At 44.5% G+C, this 24868-nt stretch overlaps 1 protein-coding gene across 1 annotated transcript in view; it reads right to left on the bottom strand.

Annotated features, from left to right (window-relative positions):
- MGAT5 (mannosyl (alpha-1,6-)-glycoprotein beta-1,6-N-acetyl-glucosaminyltransferase) overlaps positions 1–24868 on the bottom strand; it is a 214620-nt gene that overhangs the window by 6775 nt on the left and 182977 nt on the right. The window contains exons 14-15 of the mRNA XM_011937716.1: positions 24151–24267; positions 12177–12251 (exon numbers count right to left, since the gene is read on the bottom strand). Of these exons, the coding sequence (XP_011793106.1) occupies positions 12177–12251; positions 24151–24267 (192 nt within the window). The remainder of the gene's footprint in view (positions 1–12176; positions 12252–24150; positions 24268–24868) is intronic.

Raw genomic sequence — 24868 nt, 5'->3', positions numbered from 1 at the left:
ATTTGTTTTCGAACTCTCTTATTCCAGCTCAGGGTCGAGGGTGGCTGGAGCCTATACCAGCAGCTCAGGGTGCCAGGCGGGAAGCAGCCCTGGACGGGACACGGTTCCATCTCAGGGTGCATTCAGATACACCCCCACTCACTCATGCTGGGACCATGTAGACACGCCAATTCACCTCAGGTGCCCAGCTGGGGGATGTGAGAGAAAACCAGAGTCCTTGAAGAACACCCATGAAGACACAGGGAGAATGGGCCGACTCCACATAGACAGTGGGCCCGGCCAGGAATCAACCTTCTTCAATTGCAACATTATAGCAAAATGACATTATTTGAAGATCTTCTGTACAACATTTCATATATTCAAGAACTGGAAAAATAGTCTAAGTAGCATATGATAGGATGAGCAGGAATATGGCACCCCCTACCAGGAACATGTGTTAAGTGCTCCGAGTTGGGCAGAGCCAGTTGACCCTGGGATGTAGAGGGAGCAGAGGAAACCACCAGGTCTAAGGAGGACTCGGGGGTTAGGAGAGGGTTGGAGGACTGCCCCTGAGAAGTAACATGGAGTATCAGCACCAGGAGTGGTGAGGACATGTACTTTTCAATGTGTGTCCTTCTGGAGTATCCTACTTTTTTCTCACATTTCCTTTCCAGATCTGTGTGGAGGAGTTGATCACTAATCTCAGGGCCCAGGGCTCCTAGCACTGGTGCAGGCTGAGGAAATGTTTCTGCCCCTCCCTTGTCTGTCATGTGGAATGCCACCACAGGGATATGAGAGTCTCATGCTACAAGGCGGGTCCCTTGGCATGGAGGTGGGTGTAGCACCAGAACAGAGGTTGGCCCAGAGGGCATACTGTTGCCATTTTTTTTTTAAACCTTGTGCTTGTATATATACTTTTTTGAGACAGAGTATTGTGCTGTCACCCAGGCTGGAGTACAGTGGCACAATCTCGGTTTCCTGCCACCTCCGCCTCCTGGGTTCACGCAATTCTCCTGCCTCAGCTTCTCGAGTAGCTGGAACTACAGGTGTGTGCCACCACACCCAGCTACTTTTTGTATTTTTAGTAGAGACGAGGTTTTGCCTTGTTGGCCAGGCTGGTCTTGAACTCCTGACCTCAGGTGATCTGCCCACCTTGACCTCCCAAAGTGCTGGGATTACAGGTGTGAGCCACCATGCCCAGCTTTGGGTTACTTTTAATGAGCCAAAAGACAGTAAGAAAGAACAAAGCAAAACCCACCCAAGGCTCTGTGGGCAGCTGGCCTTGCGAGCACATCCTGCCTCTTGCTTTTACCAGCTATGTAACCTTTGAGCCTTGAAGAGCAGAGGCTCTAAATAGTCTGGTTGCAAATTGTCGATGGTGATGATTGAGAATAGCCACCTATTTGGGCAAAATACCTAACAGTCTGAAGACTTAGTTTCCTCATCAGAAACTAAGATGATGATACTGATGATTTCTCAGGGTTATTGCTTCTTCCTACCTCCTTGAAGCAGGAAATGCTGAGAAAGGCAACTGTAGGTTACTACTGGGTTACTTGGTGCTAGCTTCTCTTACAGTCTCCTGAAATCAAGGATCCTGATTCCAACAAGGCAGGCAAACCCACTGCTGCCCTCCACTCATGTGTTCCTATGATAAGCGGACTCGACTACTCCAGCCTGAGTGAGTTTTGGTGGTTAATGAGCAAAATGCTTCACCAAAGAGTTGGCAGGAAACCTAGAACTTGGATTCCTATCAGCTGCAAACAAAATTCCAGGAAGGTCTAATAATTCAGAGATGAAAAGAAACACATTGGATTATTGAGGGATATTAGGATGCAGCTTACTCTTCTGAAAATGATGCACAGTGGGTGAATGGGTAAGCAGAGTGTTCCAGGACCCATATAGCCATGGGCACCACCAGAGACAGACAACTGGACAGGAAGGCCCTCAAATGACTCCTTCTATTCATGGTGATTTTGAGCACAATCCAGGCCCCTGTTAAGCCTGGATTGTGGCAAGATAACTTGAGTCTGAATGCTGCTACTAAGGCTGACAGCATGACTGCACAGACCTGTGGGACCCTGAATGGGGACACAGTGATCACTGATGGCTGTTGCTTTCGTAGGTGACAGGAAACCCACTGGCTGGCCTTTGACATTCTGCCCATCCCATCGGGACAGTTGTCATCAGACAGGAAGAATGAAAGCACACAGTGATCAATGGAGTTACTGATGATCAGAGCTGAGTGAAGACATGGGCATTTGGAAAAGGTAGAGTATTTTTTGGTTGTTTTTCTGGTTGGCTAATGCAAACAACCTTGTTTGTATACTTTGAATATCCCTTATCTGAAATGCTTAGGATGAGAAGTGTTTGGATTTTTTCAGATTTTGGAATATTTACATATAATAAGCTATCTTTGGGATGAGAGTCAAATCTCAACATAAAATTCATTTATGTTTCATATATATCTTAAACATGGAGGCTAAAGGTAGTTTTATATAATATTTTAAATACATTTGTGCACTAAACAAAGTTAAAGTACTATTATGTGTGAAATTTTCCATGGCAGTGTCATGTTGGTACTCAAAAAGTTTCAGATCTTGGAGCATTTTGGCTTTTCAGATTAGGGATACTCAATCTGTAATTCTTTTTTTTTGAGATGGAGTCTCGCTGTGTTGCCCAGGCTGGAGTACAGTGGCATGATCTTTGTTCACTGCAACCTCCCTCTCCCAGCTTCAAGCAATTCTCCTGCCTCAGTCTCCTGAGTACCTGGGATTACAGGTGCATGCCATCACACCCAGCTAATTTTTGTATTTTTAGTAAAGACAGGGTTTTGCCATGTTGACCAGGCTGATCTTGAACTCCTAGCCTCAGGGGATTCGCTTGCCTTGGCTTCCCAAAGTGCTGGGATTACAGGTGTGAGCCACCATGCTAGCCCACTCAACCTGTAATTCTTTAGGAGCAGTTGGATAACTTCTGCAGCCTTTACATTTTATAATAGAGAGACTTTTAAATCCACATACACCAAGTCATGCGACTGAACAGAAAGAAGCCAAGTGGGAATGTTTCTCTCTGTGTCTTGGATTTGGCTTGACCCAGTCCTGGATTAGGGTGGGGAAATGAAGATCCACGAAGGCTTCATTTAGGCTGTTTAGGTTTATGAATCATGACTTGTAAGAAAACTGTGGAACATCTCTACTTACATGACACCTACAAACAGAGCTGAGGGCAGTATCTCTGTACCTGTTGAGTTTGGAGACTCTTTAGAAACTTGGCTCCTTATTCATGCCCAGCCTCATGGGGTACAGGAAGCAGCACAAGGGTTAACACTGAAGCTAGAGGCCAGGCGCAGTGGCTCATGCCTGTAATCCCAGGACTTTGGGAGGCCGAGGTGGGCGGATCACCTGAGCTCAGGATTTTGAGACCAGCCTGGTCAACATGGTAAAACTCCATCTCTACTAAAAATCGAAAGAAATTGGCCAAGTGTGGTGGTGCGTGCCTGTAATCCCAGCTACTCAGAAGGCTAAGATAGGAGAATTGCTTGAACCCAGGAGGCAGAGGTTTCAAGTGAGCAGAGGTCGCACCACTGCACTCCAGCCTGGGCAATAGAGCAAGACTCCATGTCAAAAAAACAAAACAAAACCCTGAAGCTAGGGCAAAGAGTCTTCCTTTGTTTGACAAGGAGGAAGTGACGTGGTGAAGGAATGTGTTTCAAGTCAGAAGGAGCAGACCAGACTGGAAGCCTTACCTCACCACAGTGGTGCTTTGGGCGTGTTACCTGGTCTGGTCTCATCTCCTGCTAGTCTGCAGAGAGTGAGGCTAACAGATAGTAAGAAGTGGAGCTGAGCAGAATGCAGCAAATGGCAGGCGCTCCATAAATACTCCTTTTCCTCCTGTTAGCCCTTCTTAGAAGAGCTGCCTGTGCCCCATAAAGCTTCCAAGATATGGCATTGGAGACATCTGCAGAACCTGGGGCAGCCCTAGATGAATGGACATCTTGCACCCTGGTCCCAGCAGGGAAGGATGGCACTGCAAGGCCCAAACCATGGCAAATGCCCTTAAAGCTGCACTGCAGGACTGATATGCCCTATTTGTTCATTTCTTTGTAAACTACAGCAGCCTCCCCTCTCAAGGTCCCCCTCAACGGGTGTGCTTAGTTCAATCCTGCACATGAACACTGGAGCTCCAGGAACCCTTTCTGGTGCTCCCCAGGAGCATGGACTAGCATCCTCTCAGCAGTCTGTTTTGGGGGTCAACAGAATCAGGAATAGTAAAAATGGCAGCAGGACCTTCTCAAAGCTTGGTGCCACCTGGAAAGTCTACAGGTGATCACATTGAACAGAGGGAGGCCTGAAGATGGCAGGAGAAAACTGGGGATCTGGGTTAGGATTCTGGCTCCCAGCTGTGGGACTTCATAGACGTCTCTTCAGCTCTGCCTGCTCTTGCACATAAAATGAGGATGATGCCATCTGTCCTTCACTCCTTATCTAATTCCTGTGAGAAAAAAATGAGGTGACTGATAAGAAAGAACTTTGTGATGTTAACGTTCCAAGGTTGACCATTCTTTGCTGCAAGGGTCTGGAGGTAAAAGTTGAGTTGGCTGATTACATACGAGAATTCACCTGCATCCACAAGAGCCACCTTTTGGCCCAGCTGCTTTTAGGGCACAATTGAAATGGAAGCTCCTGTCATAGCCTCTTCCCTCCCATAAGTGCCAGTCCCATTGGGTGCTCAGAGGAGGCTAGGCATCCTCTGTTTCATTCAACTGAAGCACAGGCTAATATAAGACAGTGCCAACTTGCCTTATCTCTTTACCGTAAGCACTCATTCCTTCATTCACTGAACAAATACTTGCTACTAGGCAGAAAAGCATAAGGGCTCAGAGCTCAGACTGCCTGGTGGACTCTTAACTCCTCTGTGTATTAATCATAATGTGTAACGTGCTCAGAAAAGCGCCTGACACAAAAACACCATCTGCATGTTGGCTGTCACCATGACTACATGCAATCTAGTGCCTGGAGTGCAGGGGAGGGGATGATGAACCAGAGGAACCACAAAACCCTGCCTTCATAGGGCTTGCATTCAGTGAGGGAGACAGAAAAACAACAGATAAGTCAATATATGTAGTACATTAAAAGGTGGTAAGTACTCGAGAAAATAATGAAGTGAGACTGTTGGCAGAGATGATGTCCTGATAAGGCATCACTGAAGTGGTGGCAGCTGGGAAAAGACACGAGGAAGTAAAGGAGTGAGCCACGCAAGCATCTGGGAAGAACTTTCTAGGCAGAAGAACATCTAGATCAGAGGATCTGACGAGGGAGTACATTCCAGGGGCAGCAGGCGCTTCCAGGTACCTTGGCAGAGTGTATTATGGGTCGGAAGTGATGGGGTTCAGGAGGGCCCTGGGAGTCAGAGCTTTTCCTTGAAGTAAGATGGAAGACACTGGAGATTTCTGGGAAGATGGGTGATGGGATCTGCATGCTGGGAACAGACTGCAGGAGCAAAGCAGAAGCAGAGAGACAGGAAGCTGCCTCAATAGCACAGGAGAAAGATACGGGACTGAGACCCTGAGACTGGGTACCTCTATTTAACAAACCCCCATGAAACACTCATGTAAGCTGGCTTTGAAAGTTTCCTCATTCAGTATTTTACAAATGGCTATTAAAGTCTCCCACTGGGTGTTGGAAATACAAACATGAAGGAGACACAGTCCCTGGACTCAGAGGTTCAGTGTGCAGTCTAGTAAGAGAGGCCAAGGCTAAAAAATTACAGAACAGTACAAAACAAATGCCCAAATAGGTTGCGCAGGCCACTTGCAGAAAGGAAAAGATTAACACTAGGGAAGAGGAAAGTGGTGGTAGCAGTCAGAGAAGGCTTCCAGGAGATAGGGAAGGCCATCTGCATTTTGTAGGCTGCATAGAAGTTAGTAGCTTACCTCTAACATGGCGCTTTGCAGATAGTTGGTGCTGGGAACAGACTGCAGGAGCTGCTCAACTAAACCGAATGTTTTTTGCATCCTGAGGCTTTGACAGCAGCAGCAGTAGAAAAGGAAACTATTCTAACTCAACGAGCTCCTATGCAGGCAGATGAGATATAAACAGTAATTTCCAATCTGGTTAACAAGCCCGCTTAGAACACAGAACATCTGCATTCTTCCCTAACAATTATTTCAACCAATCACCAAATTTCTCTAAATGTGCTTGACTATCCTGAAATTTCCATGCAGTAGCCATAAACCAACGAAAAGTCTAATAACCAACCAATTTATGAGACAAATGAACACAACCAACCATGAAGAAGAGGTAAGAGCACTGCCTTTGTAAAGAAGGCTAATTAGCAGCCTGGGGAAAACACCATAAAAATACAGAAGGGGCCAGAGAAGGGGAAGAGAATGCTCCCTGGGAGAAGCGCTAGGTAGAGGGGCTGCTTGTTTGCGCCCTCTTGGTTTGCTGGGCCAGGGGAAGGGTCACTTGTTCAGAGCAAAGCAGAGGAGTGGTAACAGAAGGGCCAGTCAGAGAGGGCTGAGTGGTGTGTGAAAGGGGTCCAGAAACCCCCCACCCCAGCCACTGCAGCCATCTCTTTTACAGAGTTACTAATAAGCCCGCGAGAGATTCAGTGCAAGTGGATTTTGGTGGGAACCTACATTGTCTGCAACCAAGAACACAGGTTCACATATAAATGTCTGCAGGCAGGATCTACAGGAAGAAAAACCAGAAATTGGCAAAAAAAAAAAAAAAGTTGGTAGGACAGGTAGGACCATGAAAATGGGGTCTGGGCCCCGTTCGGTCGGCTATTTGAGGGATAAGGCACGTATTGGTTATCTGTGTTACAGCTGAGAAATCCAGGGCCTGGCACAGGAAATGTCCCATTAATATTGAGTAACTGACTGGATTAGCACACCTCAGGTGCCAGGCTGAAACTGACCATTCTTGGCGTGTTGCTTTCCCTTAAAACAAAGTGAACTGTGTCCACACATGGCCCCAGAGGTTGTTTCCCAGAAGTGAGTGTGAATTTTTATTTCCACAAAAGAAACAGTGATGGTGCCTGTAAAACTGAGCAGCAGGCGGCAATCTCCATGAATTATCTCTACACATGCAATTCCCACTGAGCAACAAGCTCACCTTTGAAGAGCCGAAAGAGAAATCTACCTTATTCACACACGTCTAGGGGTCTACCCAGGAGAAGTGAAAACAGGTCCACACACCGATTGCATGTGAATGTTCACAACAGCACCTACCACATTAGTCAAAATGTAGACATAACCCCAAAGCCCATCAACTGGTGAATGGATAAACAAATTGTAGTATTAATCTATCCATTCATGGAATACTATTCAGCAATAAAATCAGTTCTGATACATTTAACAACATGGGTGAACCCCCAAAACATTATGCTAAGTGAAAGACACCAGAAATCTCCAGAAAAGGCTCACCTAAAAAGGCAGGCAACAGATTAGTGGCTTCCTAGGGCTGGGGTGGGAGCAAGGATTGATTGCTAACAGGGACAAATGAGTTTTTTGGGGTGATGGAAATGCTGCTAAACTCGAGTGTGGTGGTAGTTGTGTAACACTAACAATTTGCTAAAAAAAAAAAAATCATTGAATTGCATCCTTATATGCAGTGAACTTTATGGTCTGTACATTATACCTCAGTGAGCCAGTTTGAAAAACACACTTCAGTTGGTTTCTGGGCTCCTGCGGCAACTCGTAGCGAAGGCTTTGAGAGCACCCACATGGGCCAGACATTGTTCTTAGTGCTAAACATTATCAAACTACCCTTTCTTCCACCAGCCTGATGGGTAGGTTGCATTATCCCTATTTCTCAGAAGAGGAAAGAGCACAGAGATGTTAAGTAACTTGCCCAAGGTCAGACACACAGTGGCAAGCAGAGCTAAGATGTGAACCCAGGCAGTCAGCTGCTAGGGTTCAGTGCTTAATCATTACCTGCCTAGTCTCTCTGGGTGCAGGAATGGCTGGGTAAACAAAAGCTATTGATTTCTCAAGAGTAAACATTCCTCAAGCTAGTACCAACCTTCTTCCCTTTTCAATTTCTCCCTCTTTCCTTGCAATCTGTCACCTCTACCATTTCTCCCACCCTTGGACTATTCAGATTCATAACAACACCTATAACACTTGCATCTACAACACTACAATCCTTGCCTCTACAACACTCCATAGTGGGCTTATTTTGGGCTCTGATGAACACACATCCTAGGACCTTCAGCTGATTCCACAGCCAATCTTGGAGTTAACTCTTTTTTTACCCTCCATCTCTCCAGAATGCTTTTCCCATGAATCACATAGCTCTTTACCAATTAACAAGATTGTGACCATCCTATACATTTACAGTGTCTTTACAGGAAATAGAAAATAGAATTCAAGAGCATATGTATGGTTTTAATAAATTAATCTGAAATTGCCATTCCTTCAAAAAAGTCCTGCTATACTCTCTGACCTGAGGCTAATACAAAAGACTTTCCCAAGAAATGCAGAACGAAAACCTTAACAAGCCCAGAGATACTCGAGAGAGGGAACAATGGTGCTTGATCTTAGATTACAAAGAATTTCCCCCTGCTAGAGACAGCATCTCTCTGAGAAAGCTGATTTAAAAGAGCATGCACTCTGAATCAACATCTTTAATACAGTAAAGGAAGTGGGGACATTAAGAGAAAAGAGCAAGTGGTTTTCCTGGATCCAGGAGTCTTTCTCATTGGGTGCCTGCAGACAGGGAGGGCTGGGAATGAGGTGGGTTTCCTGCTGGCAACTGCTCAACTGCACACTGAAGCCCGGAGTGCCCTCGATTGCTGTCTGTTGGCTCCCTCTGGTTCCCACTGCCTTGGCTGAGTGTGACGGACAACCCTGAAAGGTTTCTGGAGTAAAAGCTTCTGTGTTCTCCTTGCAGATCACATGGAGAACTCTGAAGGCAGATATCAGCCTAATTAGGGCTGCAGGGCTCCTACCATTCAAGGGATGGGAAGGGCCTCCTAGGAGCTGCAGGCTTTCTTGTTCATACCAGGAAAACTTCCTCTCCATCCTCGCTGCCCTTTGAAGATACTCGTCTAGTTGCAAAAAATAATGAATACTCCAACCTATAAAACACTGGGGTCTGGAGCTAAAAGAGGTAGAAGACTCAATCTGTGAACCAATGGGATCTTGGCTTCCTGTCTTCCTTCTGGCATCAGAGGAACATTCTGGGTTTAACAGAATCTCTGAGATAAACTCAAAATACCCCCCCCCCTTTATTGCTCATTTAGGAGCATTTGGAGAATGTTTAATAAGAAATGCCCCTAAAACAAGATTCCTGGAATGATTTTTCTAAGCACCAATCTGATAGTTCCACTGTCCCTTAGTCTGCAACAAAGCCTTTCTTTAGCTTCCTATTATCCCAAAATCAAACTGGAATTCTTCAGCCGAGCCTCAGCATCTTTTCACATTCTGCAATCTCCTCCTCCAGCCTGGTCTCTTACCTCATCCCGCTCTTCAGTCAAGTGCCTATCATTCCCCATGACATTTTCCCCACATCTCCAGGCCTTTATATCTGGACTTGTCCAGCCTTCCGTCTGTGCTACCAGTTTGCCTTCAGGACTCACCTCCTGCAAGATGCCTTTGGATACACTCTACCATTTCTCCCCCAACCTCCCTCTGCAGGCTGGGCCATATGATCCCAAAGCATCCTGTTACTTCACTATTACCAGGCTGAACCTACAGCAGTGGCACTTACTGCCTGTGGACTTGGCTGCCTTCTCCATGAAACTTGCAGCTACTTGAGGGCAGGGATGGGGACTTGGAGATATTCTCCTCCCCAACTGACTGCACAGCCCATGGCATGCTCCAGCTCACAAATATTCAGAGTAGAGGAATGAATCAACAACAGCAGGCAAGAAAGAAACCTCTGGATTTCTGTGAACCGCAGATCTCTGCAGAAAGGCCTATATGGTGGGGGTGGGGGGTGTGCAGTTTTATTAGCATGCTTTCCAGCAAACAATTTTGGTAACATGTATTACACAAATCATAAAGTCCAGGATGAGCTTCCTGGTTCCTGACACACAGGAATAAAAAGCACACCCTCCCTCCCTTCCTCCTTCCTTCCTTGTTTCTGTCACCTGGAAGTTACTGTGCACTGACCATGTGTCCAGCAGGTTTCTAGGGATACAGAGGTGAAGCCAGGTGGAGCCTCTGCATTATGGAGCATTTAGCAAGGTCTATTTGGGGAACAGGACCTTCCTGTTTGAAAGGAAACCCAGCAAGACTTACAGAGGACCTGATAACTTTTAAAGACCGGCTGGGATTCCTGAGCCTCAGGGGAGAAATAAAAGCCTTCAAATAAACCTGATCAAGAGTCATTTATGCCTGGCGGTTGGGTAACTATTTTCCCTCAGAGGAAGTGGAGACAGGCAAAGAGGGTTTCAGCAGAAGCTGCAGGGATCTTAGTATGATCTCAAGAGAGCCGCTGAGATGGCGGCAAAAGCTGTGATGTCTTAAGACCCACAATTGAAGGAGGCCCTGCAACTCCTCTCTGCAGCTGCAGGAAGGGTGAGCAGCCCTTGACGATGTAAGAAGATGGGAAGCAAAGCTCTGGACACCTTCTGTCTCCTGAGGTCCTGGTAAGCACTGTTGGTGCAGAGTTGGCCTCACATCAAACCAGTATCAATTCTTGATTCCACAATCTGTAAGCCTGTAACTGTGAGTCTTGGTTTCCACCACCCAGATAATGGGGTTACTACTACCACCTCCTGGAATTACTGTGAGAATTAAATGATATATTATGATGTGTCAGGCACACGCTGGCACAAAATCTGTATGGATGTGGTTGCTAGAGTTGTGATGATACTATCATTCCGGTGTCATATAAAGGCTGAATGAGATAAAGATTCAAATGGTTTCTCGTGAAACCAGATAATTATATTAAAAAGTAGTGTATTACAATACAATATAGCTTAATGTATTAAATAATCAACAGTATCAGTTTGCATTTATTGAGCGCTATGTATGTGCCAGGCTCTGTTCTAAGCACTTTGTACGTATTAGCTCATTCAATCCTCACATCAGCCCTATAAAGTAGGTCCTATTAGCATTATCTTTATTTTACAGACAAGGAAACTAAGGCATAGAGAGGCCAAGTAACATGCCCAAGTCATATAAACACATGGTGCCAGGAGTAAAACCCACATGGCCTGGCTGCAGAGCATGCCCTCTTGCTGCTAACAAAAGCTCAGCATATCAGACACACCGCCCCAAAGTATATGACCACGGCTCCCAGCTCCAACGGCAGCACCCAGGGCTGCTGGCTGCTCGCCACAGTTTCAGTCTCCTCAAACCACCAACTCTTCCTTTGAAGCCCACCTTGGGCCTACTTAGATTTTCAATACACCATTTCTATTTTCAGCTTGCACCATCCTCATTCCCTATTGTGTAAAGATCCCTTGACTGCCTTAAAAAATGCTTTATCCTGTAAGAAGAGCACCTTATTTCTGGAATCTAGTCAAAGGGTTCATATTCTCCTACCCACAGGGGTTCTGAGTCTGTCTATTTCTAGCTCTGTGTTGCTTTTGAAGTCCAAGGAATTAAAATGCTATAAAATGACAGCAACAGGCTCCTGGTCTTTACTTCAAGGAGCACATGCTGCAGTTTCCAAACTTTGTGGGGGAAGGTGGGACTCTTGGCACCCTCCTTGGCTTTGTCCTGCTTTTTATCTGTTTTATATACTTATAAGGTTTCATTTGACAAAGGGTCCTGCTTTCCTCTAAAAAGTCCTAACATTTAGAATTGCTGAACATGTTTTATTAAAATAATGCTTAGAAACAGCTGGTTTCAATTCTTGCCTTTCTTAAGGTGACAAATGAAGATGGGGCAGGACTAGAAAGCTGTCTGCCCCTTCCCCTCCCAAGTCTTCCTAATGGGTCTCGGAACCCACTCAGGGCACAGACCCTGAGGGTCAGGGGCATCTTCACAGTAATCATCCTATCTCTCTTGTTGTAAGTTTCCATTTCACCTTACATGTCATCAAGAACATACCTACTCCAAGGGAATACTGGTTCTCTTGGGTGACCATGACAGTGCTACTATTATCCAGCTCCTAGAGTCTCCCAAAGCAGGAAAATAGCCACAGAAACACAGTGAGCTCTTAACTGTTCTTGAGAGCCCTATGGGGTCACAGGAAGCAGTACACAGCAAAGACAGACTGACTTCTGATAAGCCTTACCTGTTTTTCAATGAAAGCATTGATTCTCTGTAGCATCCCCTCGCATGTAAATTCATATGGCATGTATGGCTCAATCTGTGGAAACAGAACATGACACCATGAAGGAGAAGGATAGAGAACGTGGAGCACCTCCCCAGTCCTCCGACTCACTCAATATACGGGTGCTAACACCAGGAGGCGGCCTCATGAGGGTTGACTGCGGACTTGCAAGTCGTGATCTCACGCTGATCCTTACTAGGTGTGGGACTCTGAGCAAGCAACTTGCCATCTCTAAGTCTCAGGTTCCTCACATGTAAAAGGGTGATATGAAAAACTCACCTCTTTTAAGCTGCAAAGATTATCTGGGAGAAAAAGGGTGCTTAGTTTAGTGACTAACACCTAGTGGGCATTCAACAAAAGATGGAAGTTATCACTTGCTAGCAGGTAAGTTCCACAGGGCAGAGTCCATGCTGTTGGGTCATCTTTACATTCTAGTGGTGAGCATAGTGTGGCACATGTAGGAAATCAGCAAACATCTGTTGAATGAATGCACGGTCACTGCTCTAAGGCAACAATGAGCAGGTGAAGGATCTATGACAGTGACAAAAGCATTGGTCTCTGTTTGTAGGTGAGGTTAGCCTGTACCCAAAGAGCTCAGGGTGCAAAAATAAAGTGATAAAGTGTCACAAGGAGTTCAGCTAGGGGGTCCTGGGAGGCTAGAGGGTCAAAGCAGACTTCTACTCATGCTGGGCTTTTAAGGCAGGCTGTGAGTCTAGTAAGCCCAAATTGGGGAGGGCCAAGATGCTGAAGACATCCTTGGTGAAGAAGTAGTGTGGTCTCTAACATGAAAGGACAGCAGGTAACTGCAGCTCAGTATTATGGTAACTGGTGAGACGAGGTGGAAAATTCACTGAATTTCCAGAAAAGCCTTCCGATTTCTTTTTTTTTTTTTTTTTTTTTTTGAGGCGGAGTCTCGCTCTGTCGCCCGGACTGGGTGGCCGGATCTCAGCTCACTGCAAGCTCCGCCTCCCGGGTTTAGGCCATTCTCCTGCCTCAGCCTCCGGAGTAGCTGGGACTACAGGTGCCCGCCACCTCGCCCGGCTAGTTTTTGTATTTTTAGTAGAGACGGGGTTTCACCGTGTTAGTCAGGATGGTCTCGATCTCCTGACCTCGTGATCCACCCGTCTCGGCCTCCCAAAGTGCTGGGATTACAGGCTTGAGCCACCGCGCCCGGCCCAAGCCTTCCGATTTCTATACTAAAGAGCCTCAATTTCATTTGAGGGGAGTAGGAAACTCTAGAGGATGCTTCACTAGGGTAGAGGAGGCAGTCTTATCAATATTGTGACATCCTAGAGAAGGGGAAGAAATGTGGGTTTGATCTCTGCTGCACAGTGTTTGCCAACACTATGAGGCCTGTGTTTTCAGGAGTATTACCTATCTAAAATGGACATTTCATTTGGGAGAAAATCACCAGCAATATAGTCTATTACTGCTTCAGGGAGCTCAACAGCTCCTCTCAGCAATAGGGTAGACGGGGGCGGCGGGGCAGGGGGTGCACCTTCACCAGCTACCTCTAAAGTCTTTGCTGGAATCTACAGGGTGGAGAACTAGGCAAAACATCTATAGTTGAAGCTTGCTGAAAATGGGACAATGAACAGAAATAACATTCCTTAGTGGCAGCCAAGGAGTTGGTCTCAGGGCATCGTCTCCCCCTTTCTTGTGTGCCAAATCACACATTACATCGAAATCTTCAACAGTGATTTTCAGAAATTTTAATTGTCTTCAAATGCTGAACAAATGCACAAATGTGGGCCACAGTGGCCTACAGCTGTCTGAATAGAGCTAAAAGTGGCTGAGCCGTAAATACTGTAATATCATGCAAACTATTCTACAAGAACAAAGAGGCCACTCTATTCCTAAACAGTTCATCTCTGAAGATCTCAAAATACTCTGAAGAATTGACTTTCAAGTTCTGAGTTTACTCCTTGTCAATTCAAGCTTTTGAACTTACTGTTCCCTCTCTAACCCAGACACAGCCCTTCACACAAAATGCAAATTTTTTTCTTTTCTTTTAAAAGATGTTTAGTCAACCCAAGGGTGACTCCAGCAGCTTTCTATTGCTGGCCTAGAGATAAGTTTCCTCTCAAAGATTCATAGAAGGAACGATCTAAAACAAAGAACATGGCATATCTGGGTTCATTTATCAGTGTTAAAGTAGGATTTGTATAGTGAAATAAACATCTATGGTCATCTTTCATGAGATGAACAGATTTAGTTATGTTAGGAAGCATGCCGAGTACCCAAGTGCCATTCGAACAACATTTCCAAAGGGAATCCATTAGAAAATGAAAGAAAGTTAATTCAAAGGGTTCAAAGCCAAAAACACAGAAAAATGGCTCTTCCTCTGTTCTCCTACCAACCCAGCCCACTTTAACCAAAGGGATGTTGACTCATTCATTGCTTTGGGGCCGTTCACTGTTTTAAAGGATATGAAGCAAACAATTTTCCTATACAAGAAAAGCAAAAGGGAGGGAGAGATGGAGGGATAAAGAGATGGAGGGATGGAGGGATGGACGGATGGACAGATGGATGGATGGAAGGAAGTCGGTGAGTCAGAAGGTAGGTCTATATTGCTGGACCCTGTGGGGGAGGGCAGGCAGGGGCTTCTGCATTGGAAAGCTCTTCAGAGTCCTAGCAAGCCTCTGAAGTGAGAGCTGCTATGTGAATTGGGGGCTGGAAGAGTGGGCAGTTTTCTGCATAAAAGTTGTTTAGGAACAAGTGAAGGCCTCTTTGGGGGACAGAATGAAGGAGAATGCTAAATCACATCCAGTCACTGAGAAACTCAAGCTAGGCCAGCTGTGGAGAAGCAAGGAAGTATTCTTGGGCATCTTGCTTTTTTTTTAAAAAAAAAAAAAAAAAAAAATGGACTGTTAATCATGTGGCGAGGGCCACAGGAAGGATGCCTGCAGATTGCACTGTGAAGTTTCTGCTGACCTTGGAAACATTCCCTTATCTTCCCCTCCATTTTCTCTTCTTGACCTCCCTTCTTGTGTGATTTCCTGTCTCCACTAGTACCGACTCACCTTTCCAAGTCAGGGACAACTTCTACAGGCAACTGCTTTCAAAGATGAGCCTCCACGAGAAGCCCTCTATGCTCTGACCTGACAGATGTGGCTTGGCATCATTCAATACGAAATGGTCTTAGAAAGTACCAGGAGGCCAGGGTTTGACTCTCGGCTCCTCCGCTTACTAACCATAGGATTTTGAGTAAGCAGAATCTGTAATTTCTCTTCACGATTTCCAGTGTACACTAGGTCATCTCATCATCCTGTTCAAAACTTCCCATCATACTTATAAAAAAAATCCTGAACACTTCAAACAAACAACAGAACCAACCACACACACACACACACACACACACACACAAACCCAAAAAAGAGAAAAAAAAACCCTGAACGTTTACCATGGCCTTTTGAAAGGCCCCACACATATTCTGGTTCCTGAGGACCCTTTTATGGTCTCCATTATTTCTGATGAGAAGTTGGCTGTGTTAATACCATTATTCCTCTAAATGTAATATATTTTTCTCTGGCTGCTTTCAAGGTTTTCTTCCTTATCTTTGCTTTTCAGCAGTTTGATTATAATGTATCTTGGTGTGTTTTTCTTTTCTGCTTCTACCTCAGCTTTTAAATGACTCTCCTCAAGAGTACAAGCATTAACTAAGTGTTGTGGATTGAATTGTGCCCCTTTAAAAGACATGCTGTTCTAACCCCCAGCACCCGTGAATGTGATCTTATTTGGAAATAGGGTCTTTGCAGATGTAACCAAGTTAGATGAGGTCACACTGAATTAGGGTGGGCCCTAATCTTGTATAAAAGGAAAAGACAGAGACACACACAGGGAGAAGCCATAGGATAATGGAGGCAGAGATCAAACCTTTAATGCTGCAAGACAAGACATGCCTAGGCCTACTAGAAGTTGAAAGAGGCAAGGGAGGATATCCAGCTGGAGACTTTGTGGGCAGGATGTGACCCTGCTGACATTTTTGACTTCAGACTTCTTGCTTCCAGAACAGAGAGAATAAATTTCTGCTGTTTTAAGCCACTCAGTTGCTTGCACTACTGTGTTACGGCAGCCCCAGGAAGCTTATATGCTAAGGGACTAGGAGAATCAAGAAAGAAGAACCTTCGCCCTTCCATAGGAATGACTCCGGTGGTGAAGCTTTAGGTGTGTGGCAGATATTTTGAGGCAGCCTATAGGAACCACACTCCATTTGGCACTTCTTTCATCAGCTTGGTCTCCTGAGGTCGGGGACTTCTACCCAAACTGCTGAGACTGGGATTGGGAATGTATGTGTCATCAATGGGAAGCTGACACTGAACAGACCACCTTGAAGCAGGCAGAGCACAGATAATGCATCAGAGTGCCCTCACTCCTCTGGAGATGTTCTGCATTAACTGAAATCAGCAGTTCAGTGGGCCACAAACTGATTATCCTGTTCTGTTTCCCAGAGGGGTAAGATGGCCTCCACATGGGCACACTGACTATCCCACCCAGGATATATGCCTTTTCAGCCTTTTCCCTTTCAGTCACACTGTGCTTTGAACCCATGCCCTTCTGCATCCACTTCTCAGTTTTACTTTGCAAATTACTCCTCATCCTGTAAGACTTAACTAAAAGGCTGCATTCTCCAGAAAGGCTTCCCCAACTTCCACTCCTGGAGCGTTTGCATGTTGCTTTGGCACTGAACATATTCAGCCTTGTATTATGCTTACTTGCAGACATCTGTTCCTCTCTGCCATCTATCCATTGGGTAAATCCCTATGTGGGCACTGGTAATACAGAAATGAGACAGATGTATATCCTGACTTCATGTTGCTAATGTTGTAGTAGAAATTTAGACTATTGACAAAGATCATAATACTTAATACTGACTAAACACTATATAGTAGACATTGAACTTAAGCGCTTTATATACATGATCTCATTTACTCCTCACAAGTAACCAATCAAATGGTGATGTTAGCCCTACGTTACACATGAAAGGAAGCTGCTAGTAAGTGGCAGAGCTAGAACTGAACCCACACTGTGAGCCCAGCTTGCCCTCCCACATGCCTACATTGGCTTCTCTTAAAGCATCGTAACCAAGTGTAAAAAGTGCTCCCATCAAAGTAGAGCAGCAGAGTGCAGCTGTGAGCGTCCATGGCGGATTCAGATTGGGAGAAAGGATAACTGAACTCTTCTTTACTGGATGGTAAACTTCTGATAGGTGGGAAGCCAGCCCTCCTCCATGTTTGTGGAAGTAAACACCTCGCCCACCCACAACCCCAGGTGACTCAGAGAGCACTCTGTGTGTGGTAGGGACTTGACAAATGTCTGTTGAATTGATCAGAAGAGGCCAGAAATGCACTTTTACAAAATTCTACTAAATGTTTAGGTAGGAAAAAAAAAACCAAAACAGATGTTCTATAAAAACATTCCCCAGTATTTCCTTGCACGTCTCTCTCTTTTGTAGAGGAAGCAGGGCTATCTTTTCAGATCTTTGTGAGAGCAACATAATCAGATCACTGAACCAAGTATGACTCCAGATCCTGCTCCTGTGCCTGGGATCCAGGCACACATCAGGATACCAGCTCTGTTTCCAATTCACAGAACATTCATGAAATCCCCAGGCCAAATCCTACAGCTTGGTTATTTTCTAATTCTAGGGTTAAGCTGATGTGGTAAAGATCTGTTTATTAAAACCAAGGACCTATGATGCTTTATACACATTTCGGGTCTCATTAGAAATGAGGGAAAGTGGAATAAAAGAAACCAACCTTCTGATTTAAAATTGCTTTCACTGCATCCTCTACTTCCTCCTGATTGTTGAGGTCAACAGTCCACACATGTGGCCGCCCGATGAAAACTTCAGCGTAAGGATGCTGGGATGTCAGCTGGAAAAGAAGCAAACACCTCAGTCTCACAAGCGATTTTTAAAATAACTTTCTGTGCTAGATGGCGTGCTATGCTTTTTATGGTACTGAGTTACAGTTGTGTAGGTAACAAGACATTGTGTCCTTCCCTTTGATGATCAAAACCATCCATGGGCAGATAACAATAAAACAGTGATGGTTCTGTATCTTGAATCCCACTTGGAAATAAGATAATGTCACAACCAGGTGACAAGGAAGCTGCTACAGGTGGCTTTAACCCCCAACATCACACCAAGAAATGATGAACAATTTCTTCTACCCCAGAACCCAGCCCTGAAAATCACCTACTAATAGATCAAACCAGTATCTATTATCCTGGCTAAGACAGACAGGTCAGCATAGACAATTACAAGAAAAATCAAGGCTGTAAAATCCCAGGAGGCTAAGTCATGGTGCATACAAAAGGTGATAGAAAAAAATGATACCATCAGAAATACACAGAATTTCTAGAATGGTTTCAGGAATAATCATTAGCATAATATTCAGAAAAACAAGGAATGTCAGTTTTTGTCCTAAAGGAGGTTTTATTTGAAAAGCAATGTGTGGTCAAAGAAACCAAGTGCAAACCGTGACAATTCTTTTTTTTTTTTTTTTTTTTTTTTTTTTTGAGACGGAGTCTCGTTCTGTCACCCAGGCTGGAGTGTAGTGGCCGGATCCTGGCTCACTGCAAGCTCTGCCTCCCGGGTTCACGCCATTCTCCTGCCTCAGCCTCCCGAGTGGCTGGGACTACAGGCGCCCGCCACCTCACCTGGCTAGTTTTTTGTATTTTTTAGTAGAGACGGGGTTTCACCATGTTAGCCAGGATGGTCTTAATCTCCTGACCTTGTGATCCGCCCGTCTCGGCCTCCCAAAGTGCTGGGATTACAGGCTTGAGCCACCGCGCCCGGCCGACAATTCTTAATTCATGAAGTGTCCATTCTTCTTTTTTTTTTTTTCCCCCAAAGGGTCTTGCTCTGTTGCCCAGTCATAGTTCACTGAAGCCTCAAACTCCTGGGCTCAAGAGATCATCTTGCCTCCGCACTCTGAGTAGTCGGGACTATAGATGCACACATCATGCCTGGGTAATTAAAAACAATTTTTTTTTGGTATACACAGGGTCTCTGTATGTTGCCCAGGTGGGTCTCAAACTCCTGGCCTCAAATGATTCTCCTATGTCAGTCTCCCAAATTGCCGGGATTACAGGCACAAGCCACTGCGCTTAGTTGAGTCCATTCTTTAATACAGCTAAATTTATCCCCTGATTTTGTTTCCATCTCTATCCTCATATCCCTTTAAGGTCATGTTGTCAAGGGAGCATTTTAGACACATGTGAGAGCATTTTCAGCTACCATAATAACTGGAGAGTGTTACCTTAGTCTGTGGGTGGGAACTAGGGATATAAGCTGCTTCACAAGGTGCAAGGACAATCCTGCACAGTAAGAACTGTCCACTGCCCATGAAACTTTCAAATGCCCTGCAGGGCTTTCATATGGGCTTACAGAGTCTAGCTTTTTATTTTTCTTGAAACAGAGTCTTGCTCTGTACCCCAGCTAGAATGCAGTAGTACGATCTCAGCTCACTGCAACCTCTGCCTCCTGAGTTCAAGCGATTCTCCTGCTTCAGCCTCCTGAGTAGCTGGAACTACAGGTGTGAACCACCACACCCAGCTAAGTTTTTATATTTTTAGTAGAGATGGGGTTTCACCATGTTGGCCAGGCTGGTCTTGAACTCCTGGCCTCAAGTGATCTGCCTGTCTCAGCACCCCCAACTGCTAGGATTACAGGCATGAACCACCATGCCCAGCTAGAATCTAACTTTTTGACAGTTCAAACATACAGTGAATTATCCACAGACATAATCACATAATCATGTAAATGAAGCAATGTCTCTGCTCTGTTTTATCTGAAACGTCACCAATGAGCTGTCACCATTTTAGAAAGATCAAAGCAGCAAAGTCAATGCCACTGAGGATGTCAGAGTCTTCAGTAAAACCTACCCACATTAGTCTATATTTGGAGCTATCACATTACTGGCAATTCTGTTTATATGTGGGTATATATAAACACACTCAGGCTTCGCTCCTCCTTCATAATGTCAATTGTAAGTAAAAAGGCTGACCATATTCAGCTGAATGTTTCACTCCTTTTAAATGAAAACACTCACTGTGAGGAGGAACAAGGCATCATAGTGCCTGGTATAGCTCTTGGGTATGGGACAGTATAGTTCTTGACTCCATAATGCTGAAATATGTATTGCTTTATTAGGAATTATTTTCCTTTTATTTCTCCTTTATAACTGAGTTAGAGAATTATTCTCTTTTGAAATTACACACATAGGCAAGGTTATCTAATTTACAAATTTCATCTCATATTTATAATAGGAAATACTAGGTCTGGCAATGCTGAGGCCTTTGCTTTGGAGGTCAAGCTGGCCCTCTTCTTTTCCTCAGACTCCAGGATACTCAGAGGGCTGGAGGAAATAACTGGCACCCTCCACCTTTCCCTTAGCCACTGTTCTTTGTATCCTACCACACAAGAGCAAGCATGTACTGTTTAAGGCAGGAAGCCCGACAAGTCCCTGGGCCCAGCAGTGAGCCTCTGCTGGCTACAGGTTATCTGGGCCTCTACCCAGCAGCAGCCTGTCATCAGCCTCTTCAGTTTCCCGCCCTTCTGACAGGTGCCCTCTTCCTCGGCTCAGCTCTATGGTCAGTGATGAAAGCCACAGACTCTCTGCAGGCCCATGGAGCTCAGGAAACTTCCGTTTTTTTTCTCTGCACATGTTTTGGATTCAACACTTATCAAGGAAGCCCTAGGTTGGGCCAGGAGTCCTGCTAATCGCCTGCACAAATGTTATTTCTCAGGTTTATTATGCATCAATGACGATTCTGAGACTGAGAGGCGATTACATTTCCCCCAAGAGCACACAGCTGGAAAGGAGAAGAGCCAACTTCAAATCCAGGTCCTTCAACAACTTCTTAGCTTTGGATAAAAAGGAAGGTGACAATTTTAAAGGATGTCTTTGGGTTCTTAAGACAAAAGCCCAATGTAAACACCAGCTTTTTAATCCAGTTCTTAAAACTTGCCAACTTAAAATTCAGGACTGAATTTATGCCTGTATTTTCTGAAGATGAGCAAAATGTCACATCATTTTCATTTTGTGGCCTGGAGAACGAATTAGTTTTTCTGACGGAATCAGGGTAAGTTAAAGTTGTCATCAATGTCACTATTTAGTAATTTACACGTCAGCAATCTCCCTCCTCTCCTGCCTTTTAAGGTTCTGCTTATTTACAAGGTTGCTTCAAGCACTTGGAAAATACAAAATGCTGAGCTATTATCCTTTTATTCATTTACATTTACTGAAGGTTACTTAACTTTATGAGTGAGGCATTTTGTGATTCATTAGTTCCCCTCTGAATGTTACGTTCCTTCTTGTTAATTTATTGAGAACCATCTGATCTAAGATACTTCATTGTATATGAATCAGTAAATTTACTGGAGTATAGTTTGTAAAAGTAATGAAAATCTTATTAAATATGAGACATTACTCCAGAATGGCTATTAAATCTCCAAGGAGAACATGAGTTCTCTTTATGGGAAAACAAAACAAAACAAAACAGAACACACACACACACACACACACACACACACAAACCCAAAAAAGAGAAAAAAAAACCCTGAACGTTTACCATGGCCTTTTGAAAGGCCCCACACATATTCTGGTTCCTGAGGACCCTTTTATGGTCTCCATTATTTCTGATGAGAAGTTGGCTGTGTTAATACCATTATTCCTCTAAATGTAATATATTTTTCTCTGGCTGCTTTCAAGGTTTTCTTCCTTATCTTTGCTTTTCAGCAGTTTGATTATAATGTATCTTGGTGTGTTTTTCTTTTCTGCTTCTACCTCAGCTTTTAAATGACTCTCCTCAAGAGTACAAGCATTAACTAAGTGTTGTGGATTGAATTGTGCCCCTTTAAAAGACATGCTGTTCTAACCCCCAGCACCCGTGAATGTGATCTTATTTGGAAATAGGGTCTTTGCAGATGTAACCAAGTTAGATGAGGTCACACTGAATTAGGGTGGGCCCTAATCTTGTATAAAAGGAAAAGACAGAGACACACACAGGGAGAAGCCATAGGATAATGGAGGCAGAGATCAAACCTTTAATGCTGCAAGACAAGACATGCCTAGGCCTACTAGAAGTTGAAAGAGGCAAGGGAGGATATCCAGCTGGAGACTTTGTGGGCAGGATGTGACCCTGCTGACATTTTTGACTTCAGACTTCTTGCTTCCAGAACAGAGAGAATAAATTTCTGCTGTTTTAAGCCACTCAGTTGCTTGCACTACTGTGTTACGGCAGCCCCAGGAAGCTTATATGCTAAGGGACTAGGAGAATCAAGAAAGAAGAACCTTCGCCCTTCCATAGGAATGACTCCGGTGGTGAAGCTTTAGGTGTGTGGCAGATATTTTGAGGCAGCCTATAGGAACCACACTCCATTTGGCACTTCTTTCATCAGCTTGGTCTCCTGAGGTCGGGGACTTCTACCCAAACTGCTGAGACTGGGATTGGGAATGTATGTGTCATCAATGGGAAGCTGACACTGAACAGACCACCTTGAAGCAGGCAGAGCACAGATAATGCATCAGAGTGCCCTCACTCCTCTGGAGATGTTCTGCATTAACTGAAATCAGCAGTTCAGTGGGCCACAAACTGATTATCCTGTTCTGTTTCCCAGAGGGGTAAGATGGCCTCCACATGGGCACACTGACTATCCCACCCAGGATATATGCCTTTTCAGCCTTTTCCCTTTCAGTCACACTGTGCTTTGAACCCATGCCCTTCTGCATCCACTTCTCAGTTTTACTTTGCAAATTACTCCTCATCCTGTAAGACTTAATTAAAAGGCTGCATTCTCCAGAAAGGCTTCCCCAACTTCCACTCCTGGAGCGTTTGCATGTTGCTTTGGCACTGAACATATTCAGCCTTGTATTATGCTTACTTGCAGACATCTGTTCCTCTCTGCCATCTATCCATTGGGTAAATCCCTATGTGGGCACTGGTAATACAGAAATGAGACAGATGTATATCCTGACTTCATGTTGCTAATGTTGTAGTAGAAATTTAGACTATTGACAAAGATCATAATACTTAATACTGACTAAACACTATATAGTAGACATTGAACTTAAGCGCTTTATATACATGATCTCATTTACTCCTCACAAGTAACCAATCAAATGGTGATGTTAGCCCTACGTTACACATGAAAGGAAGCTGCTAGTAAGTGGCAGAGCTAGAACTGAACCTACACTGTGAGCCCAGCTTGCCCTCCCACATGCCTACATTGGCTTCTCTTAAAGCATCGTAACCAAGTGTAAAAAGTGCTCCCATCAAAGTAGAGCAGCAGAGTGCAGCTGTGAGCGTCCATGGCGGATTCAGATTGGGAGAAAGGATAACTGAACTCTTCTTTACTGGATGGTAAACTTCTGATAGGTGGGAAGCCAGCCCTCCTCCATGTTTGTGGAAGTAAACACCTCGCCCACCCACAACCCCAGGTGACTCAGAGAGCACTCTGTGTGTGGTAGGGACTTGACAAATGTCTGTTGAATTGATCAGAAGAGGCCAGAAATGCACTTTTACAAAATTCTACTAAATGTTTAGGTAGGAAAAAAAAAACCAAAACAGATGTTCTATAAAAACATTCCCCAGTATTTCCTTGCACGTCTCTCTCTTTTGTAGAGGAAGCAGGGCTATCTTTTCAGATCTTTGTGAGAGCAACATAATCAGATCACTGAACCAAGTATGACTCCAGATCCTGCTTCTGTGCCTGGGATCCAGGCACACATCAGGATACCAGCTCTGTTTCCAATTCACAGAACATTCATGAAATCCCCAGGCCAAATCCTACAGCTTGGTTATTTTCTAATTCTAGGGTTAAGCTGATGTGGTAAAGATCTGTTTATTAAAACCAAGGACCTATGATGCTTTATACACATTTCGGGTCTCATTAGAAATGAGGGAAAGTGGAATAAAAGAAACCAACCTTCTGATTTAAAATTGCTTTCACTGCATCCTCTACTTCCTCCTGATTGTTGAGGTCAACAGTCCACACATGTGGCCGCCCGATGAAAACTTCAGCGTAAGGATGCTGGGATGTCAGCTGGAAAAGAAGCAAACATCTCAGTCTCACAAGCGATTTTTAAAATAACTTTCTGTGCTAGATGGCGTGCTATGCTTTTTATGGTACTGAGTTACAGTTGTGTAGGTAACAAGACATTGTGTCCTTCCCTTTGATGATCAAAACCATCCATGGGCAGATAACAATAAAACAGTGATGGTTCTGTATCTTGAATCCCACTTGGAAATAAGATAATGTCACAACCAGGTGACAAGGAAGCTGCTACAGGTGGCTTTAACCCCCAACATCACACCAAGAAATGATGAACAATTTCTTCTACCCCAGAACCCAGCCCTGAAAATCACCTACTAATAGATCAAACCAGTATCTATTATCCTGGCTAAGACAGACAGGTCAGCATAGACAATTACAAGAAAAATCAAGGCTGTAAAATCCCAGGAGGCTAAGTCATGGTGCATACAAAAGGTGATAGAAAAAAATGATACCATCAGAAATACACAGAATTTCTAGAATGGTTTCAGGAATAATCATTAGCATAATATTCAGAAAAACAAGGAATGTCAGTTTTTGTCCTAAAGGAGGTTTTATTTGAAAAGCAATGTGTGGTCAAAGAAACCAAGTG

This window comes from Colobus angolensis, unplaced genomic scaffold (genome assembly GCF_000951035.1).
Source record: "Colobus angolensis palliatus isolate OR3802 unplaced genomic scaffold, Cang.pa_1.0 Scaffold168, whole genome shotgun sequence".
Taxonomy (NCBI): Eukaryota; Metazoa; Chordata; class Mammalia; order Primates; family Cercopithecidae; genus Colobus; species Colobus angolensis.
This window is presented reverse-complemented; position numbering and strand designations above follow the sequence as displayed.